Genomic DNA, 14,484 nt, shown 5'->3' with positions numbered 1-14,484 from the left:
ACAACGGTTACACACTTGCACGAGTTGCCATATTTACATTGTATCTTTTAGTATGTATAGCCCATCACTGTATGTTCTTGTATCTAGAGAAGGTTATATAACAGTTAATTAATCTGTTTAAGGATTTTATTTTATAAGCACAATCAAATAGAAATCGACCAATATCGTCTTTTAGATATGACATTTATTTTAAAGACTGGTTTTCGTCCATATTTCAGAAATGTTTGAGGAACAAAATTGTCAGATTGCCTGACTGAATGTTAATTGTATTCATAACATTTTATTCAAACAATCCAAGAATCCCTCGAATTGTGGCAGACGTAACAGCAAATATGATATTTTTGTCCAAAGAATAGATATACACAATTTTATCTGATGTAATCTAAAATAATTTTATCTTGAAATTGATTATTTGAACCCCCTAATCCACTAATGTTTATATTTGCGTGTGTACATATATTTTTAAGCATTGTGTCTAGAATTTGTAAAAAAAAAATATATAGTATACATATATATTATATGAAAAACTATAAATATCTATTTTTATTAGATTTTTTCACACAGAAATACACATGTACGTGCTCATAAAAAATGTATCATACTGATGCTGTCGGCATAGAATGAAAAATACTATTTTGTTTTACATAAGGTCTTTATCATTCAGTTCGATTCCCACGTGGCTGTCCTTTGATGGAAGCTCAGGTTGATCATGAACTGCATAGTACTGTCCATGCATGGCTCGGAGAGCAAGGTTCTGACGAAGGTGCAGCGTTGCATTGTGGGACATGCAGTTCAAGTGGCCGCTGAAGTCGGTCTTGTAGTGGTTTACCGGATCGCCCATTGCCTACAAGTCCCACGATGCCATAGAGCAAATTCTACTCACATCATCTGATTGTCAGTGGAAATCTTGTGTTGTTAGCATGGAAGAAAGGCTCGTCAAGATGGAGCAGGACGACAAAACTTCTAACGGGTATAACACAAAAAAAATGTTCTCTTACCAGCCTAGAAACTACTGACGAGAGGCGGGCTGATTTTTATTTGACGACACATTTTATAAATTGCCACCCAACCTGGAAATATGGACTGACACGGTAGCGTATGATCCTAGCAGCACTTTTTTACCCCCATAAATACTACATACAGTGGGTATTATATGTCACTTTTATATTTCATACACTGATACATATAGTCGTACAGTTGACATGCATGTATACACGGGGTGCCTGTATTTGGTACGGATCTTTTCATCGATGACGTCCACGAAACAGGGTAGGCGAATTACATAATGCAATGTAAGAAGCAATAATATATCCAGTTTAAAGTGGGAATGTCCATAAAGAATGTCTCTTGGAAACAGATCGGTAGCAGGATGTAGTGGCATATACATTTGGGTTTTGGATGAATTGTTCTAAGATTAATGGCGTTTCAGTCAAGTTGTTCAAGTGTTGTTTATATAACTAAAGGTGTGGATGTGAAAGTGTCACGTTGACCCAGTTTAAGAGCTCCACTATTTCAATTTGCTTTGGTACTTAATGGGGCCACAAGATGGTGTTACAGCAGTGATGTGTCCACTGAGGGAAAAAATATGCACTGTAATCAGACTGAGACTATAAAAGCTGTAATAGCCATTAAACGTGCATTTCCTCCAAACAAATATTTTGTCAACAGATTCTCTCTTTTTTATTTATTTAATATACTGCTCACTTCTATTTACAATGGACCCTGTTCCATTTGCTGGGGAAAATGAATGTAATTCTGCCCATATGTGGATTGCCTGTACCTTAGTGAAGTAATTTATTTTCATCCATGCAATGGGTTACTTTATTTTCTGTATTTTAAGTGTGTCTGCTTTCTAAAATAAAAATGTTGTCATGTAAATTTGTAAATAGAAAAAAATCCAATTTGAAATTGGTTCCCCACATTTTAATCCACCCAGAGGGAGGCCTCAAGTTATCACTGACTTAGCTGCTACTCCTCTGTTATGTTATTTACTTTATTTGCACTATGCAAAATTCTTAGTGTGAGCTGCTCACTGTTAGACCTCCAATTTGAAATTGATTGGCAAAGGAACAACATGAATAGCTACTTTGTGTATTTTACATTTTAGCAAAAAAAACAGTTCTTGTCAAATATTTGCCGTCTCATTCTTGTGCATCGGTTATTTAAGTAACATCCTCATCAATGAATGGTGTAAATACCTAAACCTAGCTGTGAATATATTGATTTGTTTGTGTATTTTGCTGTGGTTGGTTGGCCGGGAGGGGTGTCAGCTGATGAGAAGGGTTGGAGTGTTGGATTTCATCATGCTGTTTATGAAGAGTGCGTATGTGTGTGCGTGCGTGCGTGCGTGCGTGCGTGCGTATGTGTGTGTGCGTGCGTTTGTGAAAAGATAGTGTTTGGTTTCATTTAGTGTTGCCAGATAGGGCGGGTTCTCGCCCAACAGGGCTCCCAGTCATAGTAGATTGGACGTCTATTACTCCCAGTAAAAACACTTCTTTAATGAAATATTATAGCTATTTGGGTGTTTTTTTATAAGTAAATTAGTTTGTTTGATCTTGTCTTTGAGCTTGATACTGTCTGATCTGGCAACCCTGGTTTCATCCTCATGTGCGTGCGAGAGGGGAACTAAGGAACTCAAGTCACATGAGTCCCTGCAGAGAAAAACAAAACTCATTCCTTCCAGCCGCCCCTCCATTTTCCTACAAAATCTTTAGTGTATTCAGACACTCGCTTGGAATAACAAGTCATTTGTTCCATTTGGTCCTTCTTGGCCCCGATCGCGATTCTCCTGCTACTTATTTCAGCCCCAGCTGCACTGTGCACGCGCACTGTCAGGCGCAGATGTCGCGCGCCTATTGACGTAAGCCGGTAGAGTCTTTGGCGAAGCTGCCGCTATTAATATCACCTAATGAAGTTAGTCGTCAAGGCGGTTCGTCCTCTTGCATTCGCTGATCGTGGGGAGGAGGAGAAGGAGGAGGAGGACTAGGCTAGGGGGCGGCGGTGCTGTAGTTTGACACCGAACGCGCCACCACTGCCTCCTTCCTCCGGGCGCTTTTGCTGTGTCGAATGAAAGAAAACAGAAAGCATGTCGGAAAGTTTCGTTTCTTATTCAGGCTGATCACCAGACCCCCTACTTGTTTCGCTTACCGTTTCTCTTTTTTTGATGCGCCTCACCATAAACGCACCACAGTGTATACACACATACGAGTGAGTGTGCCCGTCTGCAGTTCAATCAAATAAAATTGGTGGAATATCTTGGGTGGAAGTCAACATATGAGCTGTCTACCAAATTACCCAGGAGCCAGAATATCTGGCTGCTGGACACTGACATCTGATGGCCGGTAAGTGCACTTTATTTGATCAATTTGTCATATTCCCGTGTTTATCTCACCGTTGTAGTGAATGTTTTGCTCTCTGTGCGTGATTGGCTGGTGACCAGTTGGAGGTGTACTCATCCTTTTGTCCCTCGTCACCCTGGATAAGCTCGGATCAGTAGCATAGAAAAAAAGATGGGCGTTTGTGTCATATTCTTGTCAGTTCTCCTGAACTTGTTGAATTGATACATGTCCAATTCATTTAAACTTGGAGGACTGGCTGTGAGTCCTCATCTTTCAATGTTACTGAAAGGGAGGGTTGACAGCAACTGATGGGCATCTCATGCCATCAATGGCCACAAAGAGTACATAAGTACTAGAGTACAGCCCTCTGTAATTTCTTTAGTGTGTTCAATACTTTCTTTTGGGTCTTTGTTCACAAGCTTTGATTGCTTGTAGCTTGTGAGCTGACTTGCTACTTTTTCACATCAGTGTTGAGCATATCTTCACTAGTTATTAAAAGACGTGAGTGTTGTTGTAGTCTCTTTTGACTGCGTGTAAGTAACTCCATGCAGCAGACAGTCACCTTAAAAAGAAACTTTTTTTAAAAGGAGTTTTATTGTAACTAATGTTGACCTTGATTAAGATTTGTGCTTTTCCGGTAGCCCTGACCTCTGTACAATTGATTCTTGTGTACACTTTATAAAGTATGCAACTGTAAATGCAGAAGTATGGTATTCAGCATATTTTCAACAGTGCTGATTTTTATTGCACTCAGGTCTGGGGTTGAAAAGATAACCAGGGAAAATAGTTACTGTTGTTTCTGTGTGCATGCACGCTAACCGACTCAATACATGCTGAAGTGACCCTTCTCCGATAAGATAAATGTTACTATAAAGTTACGAGGACACACTTTAGAGAGAAAACAGGAACTTTCACATGAAAGCATCTATACTGGTAATCAATGGCAGCTAGCTGTTTACAGTCTTCACTGGGAGAAGTTTGGATATCTCCTATATTGCAGTGAGTTTAGCCCCCCACACCACATGGGCAAGTTATAAAACCATGTTGGTCAAAAGGTAACATTATTTTGTTGTTGTAGTTTTTAATGTTTTTTTTTAAACAATTAAAAATACACTGGCCTTGTGTTGTTGTAGATTTGATTCTTGAAAAAGGAATTCCATCTCTTGAGCCGACACTGAGGTTTGAGAGGTTTTATCCCTATTCAGAATGTAGCATGCACAATACCTATTAGCACAAACAGCAGAACTGTTGTCATGGATTCAGGCCGGTTTGTGTACTTTGGCACTTGTCCACTTAAACTACAGTAGATTGGACAAATCTTTTCTGCAAGTAAGAACTAAACATTAACCCTCAATATGCAGGAGTTCACCACACATTCAGTTTTGTTTACTGTTAACATGGCTACAAGTTACACAATGATGAGCTGGTTGTCTTGGGAGTCTTTGTTTTGTATACCACCATTTTCAGACTTATATATGCAACTTTTTTTGGTTATTTAATTTCTTCCACTGTTATAAAGTGTCAAAAGGAGCCAAACTGCCGTCTAATGAATATATAAAGCAACCTTTTTGGACACACAACAGAGTCAAACTTAATGTCACTTTAGCCATGTTGTCCCGATCAGCTTGGACAGCGATGGGTCTACTGTGATTGATTAGACTAGAAAGATTCGACTCTGTACTAAAAAAAGAACCAGAGACGTAAAGCGTTAAGTGTCGGGATTATTCCTTCTCACTAAAGTAAGATTACAAAATCCTCTGTTGTGTCTTCCAAGCGGAGCTGGTGAGGGATCACTGGACCGCCTACTGCCTTCAGTGAGCACAGGCCTTTCGCCCCGCAAAAGGACTACCAGTCAGTGCAAGTCTGAACCGCCTCTCCTCCGTACCTCCAAACGCACCATTTACACCGCTGGGCGTCCCCCCTGGTACAACGAGCATGGCACACAGTCCAAAGAGGCTTTTGTCATTGGTAGGACATTTCAAACCTGTTGAGAAATAAATGTTTTGAAATTTCTGTTTATCCAACCCTATCTCTCATAGACCTTAGTGTTTGCAATTCTTTTTTTATTACCACAGACAAATAACTTGCTTCTATCCTTTAGACAATGGACTTGTTTGTGTCATTGCAAAAACATGCAATTGAATCCGCTCAGCCAGATGCAAGCCATGCCCTCTTGCTGTTTGTTATTCTCTAGATAGTTATCTCCTACAAATACCGATACTGAATACACTGTGTCTCTTCTCGTACTCACAAAGACGGTTTAAAAACTATGACAGACGATACTCTTTACCAGCTATACTATTCTGTACTCGGAATATGCAGTGTGTAGTTTGTGGAATGGTAAACAGAACCGTGTGTTGCTGCAAGCTTTTTGTTGACACTTCCAGTTTGAAGTTTACACTAAAACTAACAGAAAATAAGGATTACTCATCGCTAGCACTATCTTAAGGCTGAGTCTATTTTTAAAGTGTAGATGAGCTGATGAATGCACCGTGTTCCTTGCTTTAAATTTAAAGAAAAAAACAATACAGCTTTAATAAAGTGCTACGTAAAAATAAGATGTAACATTACATGAACATTGCATGCTAGTACTATGTAATCTGTAATCTCATAATGCCATCCCCTGTTATGTCCACATTGTTTCACAGGGCTGTGTGGTGGGAGTGCCTCAGGAAAGACAACCGTTGCTAGAAAAATTATTGAAGCCCTCGACGTTCCTTGGGTTGTCCTTCTTTCAATGGACTCATTTTACAAGGTACGCAATAGCTCACATCATTCAAACATGCAATTGAGTGGAATGAAGATTGATTGCATTTTAACGTTTAACTAACCTGTTCAATTTATTGAATCTCTGTCCAGTCTGACAGGTTAGTACCCTGAGGCCTAAAACAAAGCTTTAATGTTGATGAAGGAGACAGATATACAGAGTATTTTGTTTTAGTTGTATGAGTGACAAGAAATTATGAGAAAGCTTTCATATTAGAACATAAAAATGTCTAAGAAGAGGACAGTGTGTTGAGAAGGGCCATCGTTTCTGCACCACTATGTACCCACTAGCCCTGTGATTATGTAACTGTCACCGTGGTTGTTGACGCTGGCGGCTAGCACAGGTGCCACTTTTCTCACTGCTGTGGCCCGGAGGCTCTACATCGAAAACATTCCTGGAATGTGTTTAAGGTTAAATTCACATGCTTATTTGAGTCGAGTCAAATGTGACGTGTAAAGTAATGTTCTCAACTCATTTTGTTACTCAACAAAGGGCTTGCCCCGACATCCTCAATATCCAAATGCCAGCCAACAGTGTGGTTTTAGTGTCAGATCACCTGGTGCAGAGGTCACCATTGCACATGATGTCTCCTAAATTTAGTTCTACCCACTTCTTCTGCTCTTGGACCGGAATCGCCGTGCAAGTTTTCCTTCGATGCGGTTTCCCAGTTAGCGGCCCGACTATAACTTTGCATGAAGCAGAAACAGTTTCTTTTGAGATCCTCAACCATTTTGTTTACCACAGTTTTATACATAGCAATTGGAGGTCATTTCTGGCTACGAGGCAACAAAAACTAATTTTAGGTCTGGATCTCTCATTTCAACCTTACATTGACAAATATCATAAATGAGGCTGAATGAGGACACCTGAATCCATTCTTGACAAGTTTTTCCCCGGCAAGCTGGCGTTGCAATAATGCTGTACGTGTCTTATTAATAAAATTTGGTTCTGCTGGTTTACCCGCAGGTCCTCTCTTCAGAACAGCAGGCCCGGGCTGCCAGGAACGACTATAACTTTGACCACCCTGATGCCTTCGACTTTGATTTGCTGACACACACACTGCGAAAACTAAAGCAGGGCAAGAGTGTCAAAATTCCTGTGTATGACTTCACAACTCATGGAAGACAGAAAGAATGGGTAAGGATGAGTGTGCACTGTGTTTAAAAATGTTTTCGCTCTATCCCAGATTTTCCCTTTTTTACTGATAGGCCTGTAACACCTACTTACCATGATTTACTTTCTGATTGTTTTTTTGTTTTTTTAGATAATGGTTCATTTAATGACAAATCAATTGGATATTGTTAGTATTCTTAAATGTGCTCACAAATTTGTCATGTTGTTTATCCCCCACAGAAAACTGTCTATGGAGCCAGTGTTATCATCTTTGAGGGGATCATGGCCTTCACAGATAAGCAGCTCTTGCATGTAAGGCCAAGGTTCTTTTGTAACAACCTGCACATGTATGCTCTTAAACATGTTTTTTTTCTCCGTGTGTGGGCTTTTTCACTTATTGTATGATTGTTGTCATTTACCATAACCACAGATGTAAAAATACTGTACATTTTTCACCAAAAACTTTTCATTGTCCTTTGAAGTTGCTGGACATGAAGATTTTTGTGGATACAGACTCGGACATCCGGCTTGTGAGACGCCTAAGAAGGGATATAACTGAGCGAGGCCGCGATATAGAGGGTGTGATCAAACAATATAACAAGTTTGTCAAGCCAGCCTTTGAGCAGTACATTGAACCCACCATGCGCCTAGCTGATATTGTTGTCCCTCGTGGTACGTTCCCTGTCAACACACCGGGCCGGCAATTGCATGTCATTTGGCAAGAATTTGCCTAAAACCAGAATGATCAAGCTTTTCTGTTCTGATCCTGTTAGGTGGCGGTAACATGGTGGCCATTGATTTGATAGTGCAACATGTCCACAGTCAGCTGGAGGAGGTGAGACAGTTTATAATTCTGACCTAAATCATGGAAGACACCAGTTCAAAATAAGTGTATGTTGAGGCTTACTAGAGTTTTTCCAAGGGTCTGTGCAGTTCTTTCACATCAGACTTAAAAGAGCAAACCTCGTCAGACCGTGCTTTTTTGTGCAGGACTGTATAGAAAATGACTTTCATTTTGCAAGGATAAAATTTCAAGTTCCTGTGATGAAAATCCCATAACATATTTTAAGCAACCTATATCCTAATGCTTTTGGGTGATTTAATTCTCTAAAAAGGGCCGCCTGTCTTGTTACTCTAGTCCACGTGGTGTATTTGAGAGTACTTTCCTCATGTACTGTAACCACTCCCTCTAGCTGGGACAAAATATATTGCACTAAAGGAGGGGACAGTCGGGAATTATCAATCTGGATCTATACTGAAAGTGTTACCAGAAATATTACCAAATGCTTCTCGTATACAAATATCATAGATGATTAACAATGATACATACTTTAAACAATATGTTTGTGACAGGTTTTACTTTGGTTTTACTTCTGTCAAATTTAGTTTTAGCTTTTTCTTAGTAATATTGTTGATTGGTGCTTATTAATTTCCAAAATTGACATGCACCAGAATCTCTCCTTTTAGCTATATACCACAGCACTACACACGCACACTCATGATAAATTGCTCTCCCACTCTTTTCTCACCACACTGCCATCCCACCATCTTCCACGGCTCAGCGCGAGCTCAGCGTCAGGTAGAGTGGCCTTTATCCTTTCTGTCATCCATCCTCTTCTCAACATCCGCCTTCTTTTCAAACTGCTCCTGCATCTTCTTACCCCGAGCCGGGGAGAAAGAGAGGGAAGCAGCCAACTTCTGTCCTCACCCATCTGCTGGCTGCAATTTGGCAGCACCAAGCGTCACAACTGCGAGCCCATTTGAAATCTTTATGACCAAAGCCATGGCCAGGTTGCATACACAGGGTTCGGTGAATATGACGCAGCCAGCATTGAAAGTGAGGATGTTGGTTTTCCTTCTTTTAGAGAAATGACAATACACACATTCTTGCTACCTGTCTAAAAATACACAGCAAATGCAACATCTGACGGACGCATCCTCTTACTTGCATCAAGACAAAAAGTGACAAAACTGAAGAAAAAAAGGGGGAGGGGTCTTGCTACAATTACACAAATCAGTTTCCAGTGCCCTTGTAAGGAAGTGCTGTTTTATTCTTTAGGTAAACAAGCCACAGCACACAGAAGTAGCACTCTAAACTATAGCATCAGAGAAGTGTAAATAATACCTACATATTTCCATCAATCTTGACTTTGAGTCTTACTCTCTTTAACCCTAAGTTTAACACTGAGATATAAAAAAATGCACAGCTACATAAATTAAAATAGACCAAGTGACAACATCCACAGAAATACAGTCGTGGAGCATAGGTGTCTCGTCACTGTGAAATTGGCATGTCTTCCGTTAATCCATCTTGATGTTGTGCCCTTTCATTTCTCTTCCCCTTATCTGTTCTCCATTTTTTTATGTGTACCCCCCCTCCTCTCCCCTGTTGTCGACGTTGTGTGTCGTGGAAAATTCCCCATAGAGGAAACTTCGCTGGGATATGTGAGCAGATTTGCTATGATTTCTTTTCTTTGCATCTAGCTAATCTAATCTCAGTGACATTGTTGGCACTTTGGCTGTCATGATAGTCACCACAACTGCATCACTACTTGCAACTGTGTGCGTAGTTTATGTAGCCAAGGGGTAAAGCCCTTAGGCTAACAAGTCTTTATATATCCGAACATTTATCATCTTGGAGAACTATTACAATTGACTGAGACCAAATCATGTCAAAGTAAAAAGGATCCAACTTGTGAAACACATTGGGAGAAATTTATGATTACTGTATTTTCCACATTAATATATACACACAGATACACTCATATACACTTTAGGGTGCACTGCATTACAAGGTGCAGTATACTTAATAAAAGTAGTGGTTAGGTTTCATTATGCATCCACTAAATAAAGCTGCACAAAAGTGAATGCCATACCATGATTGAAAATTATCCATATGTTAGGGGCATCTGATTATAAGGCACACTGTTGTCTTTTGAGAAAAAAGTGTCCTTATGTTTCTCCTTATAGTGTGGAAAATACAGTAGTTCTAATATTATGGTCTCTTTTCTGTTGTAACTTTTTTACCAATTGAGGCTAACAAAGACACTGTGTGCTTTTTTTCTTTGTTGTCGCTCTGCTTTTGCAAATCGATCCTAAATTTATTTCACAACTGAAATTTTGCTCTACTCTGATTTTGTGTGTGCTTCTTTCATGATACTACTGACAAGGTTGAGTGTGATTTTTGGGGCTTTATGTGTGCATTTGTGAATGTACTCATTGTGTGTTTTAGTCACATTGAGTGTAAAGTGCCCTTTCTTTTCTGCTCCTCTAAATGTGAACCGCTATTTGTTGCTATGGTCACAGGGCAGCACTGGCGTCCGCACACCAAGCCCAACCACTCCCCCAGACGCTCAGCGTACTCGAGAGTACACCCCAGGTTAAGGGCATGCACACCATCATCAGGTAACAAAAGAAAGATGACAGCTTCCCACCATGATAGCGTGTATAAAATCTTTTCTTGTCACCTCATTTAGGAACAAAGAAACCAGCCGGGACGAGTTCATCTTTTACTCCAAAAGGTTGATGCGTCTTTTGATTGAGCGAGCACTCTCCTTCCTGCCATCACAGGTGCTTTAAACCAACATATACACTCACTCCACTCACTTTTAATCAATACATACTTCGCGCTGAGATGAGCAAAGTGTGTGGTAAATGGATAAATGGTTTGTGATAACATGTTTTCTTGAACTGGAATGGTAATAATGGACCAATGTCCATTTTTTGTCAGTCTCTAAAATAGAAATGACATATATACAATGGAGCCTTGCTTAATAACTAGCTTTTTTACGATGAGTTTTCTGTCCAAACTTTGCTCCTGTTGTCTTTTGCTTTTTACCAGTAAAATGTTGGTAATTTGCACAAAAATATAATAATTGCACAAGGACCTGCCATCCACAAATGTGTACCGCTGGTGTTTAGCTAAAAAATTACCTAGATGTTGATTGATAACTGATTTAGTGTTGGTCGAGGTAATTTAATTATTGTATATATATTTACACAGCGTCATGTAGTCCAGACACCCCAGGGAGAGGACTATGAGGGAAGGACATTCCACGGAAAGAGGGTAATGTTTTGGGTCTCTTTCTTACTTTTGTTTCATGTTTTGGACCTTCAAGAACATTTCTCTATTCCACTTTCCTTTGTAGATCACTGGCGTGTCCATTTTACGGGCAGGGGAGACCATGGAGCCGGCTCTAAGGGCTGTTTGCAAAGATGTCCGCATTGGAAAAATTCTCATCCAGACCAATCAGGACACAGGAGAACCAGAGGTTCAGGTTTAAAGTCATACGATGCTGTTTAGAGCCATATAAGCAATTGGAATATTTCTGCATCAATTCACATTGTTTCTTACGCAGCTTCATTACCTGCGTCTCCCCAAAGACATCAGTGAAGATCACGTCATTCTGATGGACTGCACCGTCTCCACAGGCGCTGCCGCCATGATGGCTGTTCGAGTTTTACTGGTGCGAAAGGGCTCCCTATTGTATGACAACAGTAAAGAAGAGTAGGCCTCGGCTTATAGGATGTTTTTGTTTCAGGATCATGATGTACAAGAGGACAAGATTCTTCTGGTGTCTCTCCTGATGGCTGAAATGGGCGTGCACTCGGTAGCCTACGCCTTCCCACAAGTGAAGATCATTACCACGGCAGTGGACAAGAAAGTCAACGATCTGTTCCACATCATACCTGGCATCGGTGAGTATCTCACCTGCAGCATGAAAACGGTCTTTCAACGTTACATGGCAGTTTATATTTTGCAAGATTGCTGCCATCCCAATATCCAGTATCACAACCCTAGCGCCGTCAGTTGCACTGAGAGATGAACATTCACATTCAATTTATCTTGTGTATCATCTCAGTTTGAAAATCTATTTACTGTGTGCACATGAGAATCACAAAAATTCACAGGTCAATTTAATCTTTGTTTTTTACATTTCAGGAAATTTTGGGGATAGATACTTTGGAACCGATGCTCCTCCTGACTGGAGTGATGATGAGATGGATGAGCCCAGTTACTGATTTCTTATCAATCACTGGCCGTACTCAATTATTTCGTGTTGGCTTGCAAAGGGCAATTTGATAGCTCTTTTGCGGCGCCCCCAACAATTTTAATTATGCTGTACAGTTAACTGTTGTAGTGTTTAAATTATATTATTCATCATGATGTTGAAATCTAAAGATATTTTTGTATAGCTTGTTTAAAATGTCCTTAAATCTTGATAGGCTTGTGTGGAAACATTTGCAAGGACAACAAATGACGCCTTAAATGCCTCATACTGTGGATGACACACTGAATGTGAATTTGTACATGGCGTGCGGGAACCGTAGTAAGGTAATTATTATCTTTATTACTCACGAGCAGTGAAATCAGTTGACAAACTAAACTTTCACATGCACTTTCAAAACGACTTTTTGTTCCATCGGAAAATGTGTAGGTGTTTTATTTTAAATTTTTTTGTTTTGGTTCAAAACTTTCCTCTCGGGTGTCGAGGATGTTTTTTTTGTTTTTTTATACCTCTGAATTTCACAAAAGCATCTGTACATATAGTCCTACATATAACTCTAGAGTCTAGACTCTAGACTGTCTAATTAGCCCGCAAGCAGGCCGACCATAAATTTTAGATTAGTGATCGACCATAGCAGTAACCAGCAAGTGCTCGTTTATGTTAGAGCCGAGAGAGAGGAGAAGTGTGGCTATTTTCTTCATATCGGCCAGTCGGATTTAAAAAAAAAAAAATGATATGATTGAATGTGACATAATACTCACCACATTTCTCTCAGTTGTGTTTTTGGTCTTATTGGCATATTTGGTTTGAATTCCAAGCCATAAAATCCCAATATAATACAATCAGTATTTAAAACATCAATTCTTTGAAGCTGTTGCAGGAAAACATCGCTCTTGCATAGTAGATTGTTCTGTTAAAAAAAATATGTTGACGATGCAACTTTCTGTGCTCCATTTTTATTTATTGTGTAGAATATTTGACAGGGGATGGTTGCATTAATAGGTGCAGTCAGGTCACTGTAAAGGTTTTGTCACTGTTCAATGCAGGAGTTAGAAGATCTTGTTTTGATTCATACGTTTGCACTGTTTCGTTTACAACTTCTGCATGTTTTTTTTTATTTTAAATAAAAGTGCAATTGTTTTAATTGTCGCAGCAGTCTTTCTTTGATTGTGACACTTCAGGGTCACCAAACAAAACAACCTTTCTAAACTAATAAACATCCTTACAAGAAGCTATTTTTCATAAGCGTAAGCGAACTGGTCGAGTTTAAGTGGTGTGAAAAATGAATGAATGAATGTTAAATTGCCAAAAAAAAAACCTACTAGATATACTAAATGTTCAGCTATTCAGGATAACAAGGGTGCCGTAAAATTTAAATTCCCTATTTACTCGAATGTTCTGCATCTAATTTGTTTTACTGGATTTCATTACTCACACTTTGACCCCACAAACAACTTGGAAGTAGCAACGACAATCAATGTGAAACCCAAACTGACCCAAGCTATTTTTGCTTTCTTCATATTCACAAACAATAACAAAAAAAAGACAATGTAACAGGAAGGATATTGTGGTTGTCCCCTTCTCGTGGAAAGTAACCTTGGTATCTTCCATCACTTTCCATAACGACCACTGACAGCTGTCAAGATGTCGGCCAGAGTAAAGTATGATTGACGCACGTCTGATGAGCCTGATGCCCAATTACAAACCAGCAGCCTGTCAGACACATATTGACCTACAAGAAGAGGAGGAGGAGGAGGATTCTGTGAGTGAAGGACAGTCAAAAGACGAGAGGAGAGCTAAGAATATCAGCCGACTTGTTTTCTTGTTCTTCTGCAGCTGTCAGAAGATGTGAAGGCGAACATGATCAAAATATGCTGTGCATTTTCTAAAGCATTTTCTGTCAAGACTGTCTCAATGCAAATGAGGAAACATTGCTCAACACAACTACATTGAAATTTCAAGACGAGACTATTTCCTTGACATCGGTCCCTTGAATGATAGTCAGTGGAAAATTTAGCACCAGCAATGAAACCAACAGGAAGGCACTTGAAATGTACGCATATCCGTATGAAGTACATCCCCGTTTATAGTTGTGCAGTTTACGATGAATTCACACCAAGATATATCAGGGTTATATTCTTCTCCAATTTGTTGACGTCTTCTACTTCATTTTCTTCTCAGATTTGTCCCGCTGCTTTCCAGGTCTGCTGATCACCTCCACGACCTTCACACAGATGTGCTTCCAAACAGCGAAAGA

At 39.7% G+C, this 14,484-nt stretch overlaps 1 protein-coding gene across 6 annotated transcripts; it reads left to right on the top strand.

Moving 5' to 3' along the window:
* The first annotated feature begins 849 nt into the window (after positions 1 to 849).
* On the top strand, positions 850 to 13,371 carry LOC144196541 (uridine-cytidine kinase-like 1). 6 transcript variants are annotated; one of them, XM_077716867.1, is made up of 15 exons: positions 850 to 970; positions 5,113 to 5,306; positions 5,987 to 6,093; positions 7,072 to 7,242; positions 7,459 to 7,530; positions 7,701 to 7,890; positions 7,992 to 8,053; positions 9,644 to 9,663; positions 10,525 to 10,623; positions 10,695 to 10,788; positions 11,222 to 11,284; positions 11,367 to 11,489; positions 11,577 to 11,684; positions 11,760 to 11,916; positions 12,161 to 13,371. In XM_077716867.1, the coding sequence occupies exons 1-15, from the start codon at positions 921 to 923 to the stop codon at positions 12,238 to 12,240; spliced, it is 1,590 nt and encodes a 529-aa protein (XP_077572993.1). In that variant the 5' UTR covers positions 850 to 920; the 3' UTR covers positions 12,241 to 13,371. The 6 variants fall into 6 exon arrangements, with proteins under 6 accessions (XP_077572993.1, XP_077572984.1, XP_077572949.1 ...); XM_077716858.1 differs by having other exon boundaries at positions 11,367 to 11,495; XM_077716823.1 differs by lacking the exon at positions 850 to 970 and adding an exon at positions 2,444 to 3,341 and having other exon boundaries at positions 11,367 to 11,495.
* Positions 13,372 to 14,484: the final 1,113 nt, after the last annotated feature.

This window comes from Stigmatopora nigra, chromosome 1 (assembly GCF_051989575.1).
Source record: "Stigmatopora nigra isolate UIUO_SnigA chromosome 1, RoL_Snig_1.1, whole genome shotgun sequence".
In the NCBI taxonomy this organism is placed as follows: Eukaryota; Metazoa; Chordata; class Actinopteri; order Syngnathiformes; family Syngnathidae; genus Stigmatopora; species Stigmatopora nigra.
This window is presented reverse-complemented; position numbering and strand designations above follow the sequence as displayed.